This window comes from Malurus melanocephalus, unplaced genomic scaffold (genome assembly GCF_030028575.1).
Source record: "Malurus melanocephalus ecotype Western Australia unplaced genomic scaffold, MMel_1.1 scaffold_1162, whole genome shotgun sequence".
NCBI lineage: Eukaryota > Metazoa > Chordata > Aves > Passeriformes > Maluridae > Malurus > Malurus melanocephalus.
In genome coordinates this window covers 79874-87973 of record NW_026624394.1, presented here as the reverse complement: position 1 = coordinate 87973, position 8100 = coordinate 79874, and the positions used below count along the sequence as shown (strand labels likewise).

Genomic DNA, 8100 nt, shown 5'->3' with positions numbered 1-8100 from the left:
TTTTCCTGAAGGGCCCTACACGTTCAGCATCGGGGACACGAGCGGCTACGGGGACTACGTGCGGGGGGGCATCGTCACCCAGGTCAAGATGCCCAAGCACATCCACTTYGTGAGTGACTGGGAGCACTGGGAGGGACTGGAGGGGTGATGAGTGGGATTTAGGAGGCGACTGGGTGGGTTTTGTCGTGAACTGGGTGTTACTGGTGCTTATTTCTCCAYGTCCCTGTCCCAGCGCRAAYCATGGAAGGCACTGAGGKGCTRCTGGGTCATACTGGRTTATACTGGGGTCTCACACTCACCTGTCCCTGTTGCCATCCCAGAAACAGTTTGTGGGTTAGACTGGGTTGTACTGGTTTGTACTGGGGTGTCACACTCACCTGTCCTCATCCCCATCCTAGAAACTGTTGTGGGATACACTGAGGGGACACTGGGTTATACTGAGTTATACTGRTTTGTACTGGGGCATCAGATTTACCTGTCCCCGTCTCAGAAACGGTTCTTGGGTTATACTGGGTTATGCTGGTTTATACTGGCTCTTACTAACTAGTATGTCATACTCGCGTCCCTGTCACAGAAATGGTTTTTGGTTAATACTGGGYTATACCCATTTATACTGGGTTATACTGGTGTATTACACTCCCACCCCTGTCGCACAAACGGTTTTCAGGTTTTACTGGTGTATACCACGTTATACTGGTGTGTCACACTCCCGTCCTTGTCCCAGAAAAGGTTTCCGGGTTATACTGGGTTATACTGGGTTATACTGGTGTGTCACGCTCCCATCCCTGTCCCAGAAACGGTTGCGGGACGCGCTGGCCGAGCCGGAGATGATGGTGACGGATTTCGGGAAGGCCGAGAGACCCTCGATGATGCACTGGGCGTGGCAGGGGCTGCACCGCTTCATGCACCAGCACGGCCGCGCCCCACGGCCCCGTCACCAGGTGGGGACATCGGGGACACCGGGGGGACAGCGCGGCGGGGGAGCCTTTGGGGTGTTGGGGACGGGGAAGCCACCATGATCTGCTTGACATGGTGACACTGGGGACACTGGGGACATGTAGGACACCAGGATCTGCTTGACATGGTGACACTGGGGACATGGAGGACACCAGGATCTGCTTGACATGGTGACACTGGGGACATTCAGGGTGTTGGGGACAGGGAGGCCCATTGGTGACACAGGGAACATTGAGGGTGTTGGGGACAGGGAGGCCACCAGGACCTGCTGGACATGGCCTGGATCCTAGCACCACTGGTGACACTGGGGACCTTGAGGGCGTTGGGGGTGTACCCACCTCTGGTGACACTGGGGACATTGAGAGTGTTGGGGACATGGAGATCACCAGGGCCCCCACCAGAATTTGGGGACGTTGGGGACATCAGAGGTGTTGGGGGTGGCAGGAGCTGGGAAGGACATGGGACCACTGGGTGAGGATCCCAGCCATGGTACCACGGTTGACTGGGGACACCAGGGCCACTGTGGGCATGTGACACTTTGAGGAAATCAGGGCCACTGGGGCCACTGTGGGGGCAGTTGGGGACACTTTGAGGCCAACCACTCCCAACCACCTCATGGCCCCTCCCTGGTCCCGACACTGTCCCCAACACCATGTCCCCGTCCCTTTGTGTCCAGGGTGACGCGGCCGAGGTGGTGGCCTTGACCAAGGAAGTGGCTGCGGGGGCGGAGCTGGACGAGGAGCTGGTGCGGGAATTGGCCTTCCAGGCCACCGGCGACCTGGCACCGGTCAACGCCTTCATCGGCGGCCTGGCCGCGCAGGAGGTCATGAAGGTACCGGACACCCACGGCCACCTGGGGTGGCCCTGAGACCGCTGTCCCCTCGGGTCACAGCTGGGGTCACTTGTGTCACTGGCTGGGGCACCTGGCTTGGTTTCCGTGTCACGTTGTGTCTGTTGTGGTCACTGCGCTGTCCCTGCTGTGTCCCCCTGGATCCCTGCCCTGTCCCTAACCTGTCCCCTGCTGTCCCTGCCCTGTCCTGTGCTGTCCCTGCGCTGTCCCTGCTGTGTCCCCTGGGTCCCTGCCCTGTCTCTAACCTGTCCCCTGCTGTCTCTGCCCTGTCCCTGATGTGTCCCTAACATGTCTCTTGCTCTCCCTGCCCCGTCCCTGACCTGTCCCCCTCTGTCCCTGCCCTGTCTCCTACTGTCCTTGTCCTGTCCCTGCTCCATCCCTAACCTGTCCCGTGCTGTCCCTTCCCCATCCCTGTCCTGTCCCTACTGTCTCTGCCCTGTCCCTGACCTGTCCCCATTGTCCCTGTCCCCACCCAGGCCGTGTCCGGGAAGTTCACGCCCATCACGCAGTGGCTCTACTTTGACGCTCTCGAGTGCCTGCCCGAGGAGAACCGCGACTCTCTGCTCACCGAGGAGCAGTGCCGGCCGGTGAGGGGCTGGGGGACACCCCGGGGGGCTTGGGGACATCCGTGGGGAGTGTCACCTTTGGGGCACAGTGCTTGGAGCACTTTGGCTGGCAGACACCCATTGGTCACTCTGTTCGGTGACAACGGGTTTGGGGGGCCACCAAACACCTGTGGGTGGCCTTTCCTTGGGGATTCCATCATGTGGCCATATCAGGTGTCACACCTGGGCCCCCGTGGTGGCTCTGCAGCCCTGGGGGTGTCCCCTGGCGGGTGACACGCACAGCTGACCCCGGTGTCACCTTGTCCCCAGCGCAACAGCCGCTACGACGGGCAGATCGCCGTGTTCGGGGTGGAGCTGCAGGCCAAGCTGGGCGCCCAGAAGTATTTCGTGGTCAGTGTCCCCCATGTCCCCAACTGTCCCCCATTGTCCATTGTACCTCTTGTGTCGTCACCTTTTTCTCACATCTCCAAATTTTCCTTCATGGATTTGTCAAGTGCCACCTCTCCCATCTGCCTTGTCCCCTCCTGGGCCACCTTGGCTGTGTCCCCAGAGTCCTCACACATCTCCTGATTGTTCCTTTGTGTCCTCCCCATACTCTCAGTGTCCTTAACATCCCCAACTTCGTTTTTAAGCATCCCAAAGTGTCCCCTGCACTCCCATCCTTTTCCCACCCACACATCCCCACCCCTGGGCCACCTCACGCTCTGTCCACACATGTCCATATGTGTCCCCACGTGTTCACACGTGTCCCCACATGTGTCCCCACGTGTCCCTGGCAGGTGGGGGCGGGCGCCATCGGCTGCGAGCTGCTCAAGAACTTYGCCATGGTGGGGCTGGGCTGCGGCCCCGAGGGCAGCATCACCGTCACCGACATGGACACCATCGAGAAGTCCAACCTCAACCGCCAGTTCCTCTTTCGGCCATGGGATGTCACGGTGAGGAGTGGGAGGAGCCTAAGGGGGAGGTCTGGGGGGGACACTGAGGAGGCAGAATTTTAGGGGAGTTTCGAGGGGCAGAACCGGGGAGGGGTTGGGCAACCACCATTGGGATGCTGCTGCTAAGTTGGCCAATGGGAATGGTTGAGTTCATGCTCAACATCAGTGGTTGGGTTTAGTGCTCAACACCAACAATTGAGTTTTGTGTTCAACATCAATGGTTGAGTTTCGTGCTTAATGTCAGCACTTGGGTTTCCTGGTCAATATCACAATGGTTGAGCTTCTTGGCCAACATCAACGATTGAGTCTTGTGATCAACATGAATAATTGAGTTTTGCAATCAATATCGACAATTGAATTTCTTAGCCAGTGTCAATGGTTGAGTTTTGTGATCAATAGTTGACTTTTTGCGCTCAATATCAACAATTAAGTTTTACGCTCAACATCAACAGTTGGGTTTCACGCTCAACATCAACGGTTGAGTTTCGTGCTCAATGTCAGCACTTAGATTTCCTGGTCAACATCACAATGGTTGAGTTTCTTGGCCAACGTCAACGATTGAGTTTTGTGATCAATGTCAATGATTGGGTTCTGTGAGCAATATCAACATTTGAGTTTCTTAACCAATGTCAGTGATTGAGTTTTGCCATCAACAGTTGAGTTTTGCACTCAACATCAACAGTTGGGTTTCACGCTCAACATCAACAGTTGGGTTTCACGCTCAACATCAACGACTGAGTTTTGTGCTCAATATCAATGGTTGAGCTTCTTGGCCATCATCAACAGCTGGGTTTTGCGCTCCATTGTCACAGATTGAATTTTGTGCTCAATGTCAAAGGTTGAGTTTCTTAGCTAACGTCAACAGTTGAGTTTCCTCAACTGATACTCAGTGTCAATGGTTGAATTTCTTGGCCAATGTCAAGGATTGAGCTTCCTGGTCAATGTCAACGATTGAGTTTTGTGCTCAACATCAACGGCTGAGTTTTGTGCTTAAGATCAGTAGCTGAGTTTTGCGCTGAACGTCGACGGTTGAGTTTCTTGGCCAACGTCAATGGTTCAGTTTGGTGCTCAATGCCGACGGTTGAATTTTGTGCTCAATATCAACAGTTGAGTTTTGTGCCTAACATTGACGGTTGAGTTTCTTGGCCAATGTCAATGGTTGAGTTTCTTGGCCAATATCAGTGGTTGAGTTTTGTGCTCAATGTCAACGGTTGAGTTTCCCAGACTTAGTTTTTCGGATGCATCACTGGATTTGAAAGGGGCGTGGTTTAACAAGGTGTGTGCCAAAGGGTTGAGGTCTCACACTCCGGGCGTTTCCCCCTCTGCAGAAGCTGAAGTCGGAGCGGGCRGCGGCGGCGGCGCGGGAGATGAACCCGGCGCTGCGCGTGAGCAGCCGCACCGACCGCGTGGGCCCCGACACCGAGCGCGTCTACGACGACGACTTCTTCGAGGGGCTGGACGGYGTGGCCAACGCCCTGGACAACGTGGACGCCCGTGAGTGTGGGGGGTGCCCTGTATCCTCTGGGGTACCCTGTATCCCCTGGGGTGCCCCATAACTGACCTCTGCTTTGGGGCAGGGCTGTACATGGACCGGCATTGTATTTACTGTGGGGTGCCCCATATCCCCAGTATAGGGTGCCCCACAGCCCATATGGGGTGCCCCTTATCCCCAGTGGGTGCCCCATATCTAGGGGCGCCCTATACCCCGTGGGGTGCCCCATAACTAACCCGTGTCCCCAGCAGGGCTGTACATGGACCGGCACTGTGTTTACTGTGGGGTGCCCCATATCCCCAGTGGGTGCCCCACAGCCCATACGGGGTGCCCCATATCCCATTATGGGTGCCCTATATGTAGGGGTGCCCTATACCCCGTGGGGTGCCCCACAGCTGACTCAGGGGTTCTGGCAGGGCTGTACATGGACCAGTGCTGTGTTTACTGTGGGGTGCCCCACAGCCCCTATGGGTGCCCCATATCCCCAGTATAGGGTGCCCCACAGCCCGTATGGGGTGCTCCATATCCCCTGGGGTGCCCTATACCCTGTGGGGTGCCCCATAACTGACCCATGTCCCTGGCAGGGCTGTACATGAACTGGCACTGCGTTTACTGTGGGGTGCCCCATATCCCCAGTGGGTGCCCCATATCCCCTGGGCTGCCCTATACCCCATGGGGTGCCCCATAACTGACCCGTGTCCGTGGCAGGGCTGTACATGGACCGCCGCTGCGTTTATTACCGGAAGCCGCTGCTGGAGTCGGGCACTCTGGGCACCAAGGGCAACGTGCAGGTGGTGATCCCGTTCCTGAGCGAATCCTACAGCTCCAGCCAGGACCCCCCCGAGAAGGCCATCCCCATCTGCACCCTCAAGAACTTCCCCAACGCCATCGAGCACACGCTGCAGGTGTGCCCTGGGGTGATCTTTTGGGGGGTCCCGGGTGTGTGGGTTCCTCTGGAGGGGGTCCCAAATACCTGGGTGATGTTTGGGGAGTGGTGGGGAGCATTTTGGGGGATCCCAGATAATGGGTTCCCTGGTTTTGGGGTTCTGGACACCAGGGTTCTGGTTTTGGGAGGTTGTGGACCTGGTTTGTGGGGTCCCAGACACCAAGTTCCCTGGTTTTCGGGGTCCTGGACATTGGGATTCTGGTTTTGGGGGAACCAGTCCCTGTTTTATGGGGTCATGGGCACTGGAGTCCCCATTTCGGCGGGTCCCGGGTGCCAGGACCCCCCCCAGTGACCGCCCCTCCCCCGCAGTGGGCGCGTGATGAGTTCGAGGGGCTCTTCAAGCAGCCAGCAGAGAACGTGAACCAGTACCTGATGTGAGTGTGGGGGAGGGGGATGGGGCACCCCCAAATCCCGCATGGATCACCCCCAAATCCCGCATGGATCACCCCCAAATCTCCCACATGGATCACCCCAAATCCCACACGGATCACCCCAAATCCCACATAGATTACCCAAAAATTCTGCATGGATCATTCCATATCACCCCCGCTTCCCCCAGGGACGCCAAATTCCCCCTTGGGATCCCTGTACAGCCCCATAACCCCATGAACCCCCTTTTTCTCCCCCAGGGACCCCAAATTCCTGGAGAGGACCCTGCGCCTGGCRGGGACGCAGCCCCTGGAGGTGCTCGAGGCCGTCCAGCGCAGCCTCGTGAGTGACCGGCCCCGGGCGTGGCCGGACTGCGTGGCCTGGGCCTGCCGCCACTGGCACCGCCAGTACAGCAACAACATCCGCCAGCTGCTGCACAACTTCCCCCCGGGCCAGGTGGGACCCCAAAAAACCCTATGAACCCCATTAAATACCCCTGAACCCCATTAGATACCCCATTAACTCCAACAACATCCGCCAGCTGCTGCACAACTTCCCGCTGGGCCAGGTGGGACCCCAAAAACCCCCTGACTTCATTAAATAATCCTTAACCCCATTAAATACCCCTTAACTTCAAATACCCTGTTAACACCCAACAACATCTGCCAGCTGCTGCACAACTTCCCCCTGGGCCAAGTGGGACCCCAAAAACCTCCTGAACCCCAAATACCTTGTTGACCCCAAATGCGCCATTAATCCCAAATACCCCATTGACCCCAAATACCCCATTAACCCCAAATACCCCATTAACTCAAATACCCCAAGTTAACCCCAAATCACCCCATTAACCCCGTTTGTTCCATTCCCCTCCCCTACAGAAAACCAACTCGGGGACCCTGTTCTGGTCGGGGCCCAAGCGCTGCCCCCACCCCCTCGTCTTCGACCCCGACAATGTGAGTGGGGTCTGGGGGGGCCGGGTGGGGGCAGGGGGACGTCACCCCAAAAACCACCCACGGGTGTTCCCAGCCATGGTCAGGTTCTGGTTTGTGGGTGCCATCGGTGTCCTTTGGGTGTCACCTTTCACGCTTTAGTGCTACCCCATTGTCCTTTAGTGCCACCATGTCATCTTTGGGTGCTACACTGTCACCCTTGCGTGTCACTTGTCACCCTTTCCTGCCACCCCATTTGCTTTGCGTGTCACCCGTCACCTTTGGGTGTCACCTGTCACTCTTTAGTGCCACCCCATCCCCCTTGAGTGCCACTTCATCACCCTTTAGTGTCACCTTTGGCTGCCACGCAGTCACCCTTGTGTGTCATCTGTCACCTTTGGCTGTCACCTGTCGCCTTTGGCTACCATCCCATCACCCTTTAGTGCCATTCCATCCCCTTTGGCTGCCATACTGTCCCCTTTGGGTGTCACCTGTCACCCTCTCCTGCCACCCCATTTGCTTTAGTTGTCACACCATTACCTTTGGGTGTCACCTGTCACCTTTCACTGCCACCTTTACCTGTCATCCTCCACCTTTGGGTGTCACTTGTCACTCTTGAGTGCCGCCCCATCACCCTTGAGTGCCACTCCATCACCCTTTAGTGTCACCTTTGGCTGCCACGCCGTCACCCTTGCGTGTCACCCATCACTTTTGCATGTCACCCGCCACCTTTGGGTGTCACCCGTCACCCTGGGGTGCTGTCCCCACCCCGGGGTGGCCCTGACCCACTGTCCCCCGCAGCCCCTGCACCTGGATTACGTGGTGGCGGCCGCCAACCTGTTCGCGCAGAGCTACGGCATCGCGGGCTCGCGGGACCGGGCGGCGGTGGCCGAGCTGGTGCGCCACGTGCGCGTGCCCCCCTTCGCCCCCAAGGCCGGCGTGCGCATCCACGTGTCCGACCAGGAGCTGCAGAGCGCCAACGCCGCCCTGGGTACGGACTGGGGGGCTGGGGGGGCACTGGGTACGGACTGGCGACACTGGGTACAGCCTGGGGGT

General features: G+C 57.8%; 1 protein-coding gene across 1 annotated transcript in view; it reads left to right on the top strand.

Annotated features, from left to right (window-relative positions):
* LOC130586455 (ubiquitin-like modifier-activating enzyme 1) overlaps positions 1-8100 on the top strand; it is a 16999-nt gene that overhangs the window by 3242 nt on the left and 5657 nt on the right. The window contains 12 exon segments of the mRNA XM_057387248.1: positions 4-109; positions 795-941; positions 1634-1789; positions 2284-2394; positions 2683-2763; positions 3153-3308; positions 4637-4802; positions 5509-5705; positions 6056-6120; positions 6376-6571; positions 6994-7068; positions 7846-8035. Coding sequence (XP_057243231.1) covers positions 4-109; positions 795-941; positions 1634-1789; positions 2284-2394; positions 2683-2763; positions 3153-3308; positions 4637-4802; positions 5509-5705; positions 6056-6120; positions 6376-6571; positions 6994-7068; positions 7846-8035 — 1646 coding nt within the window.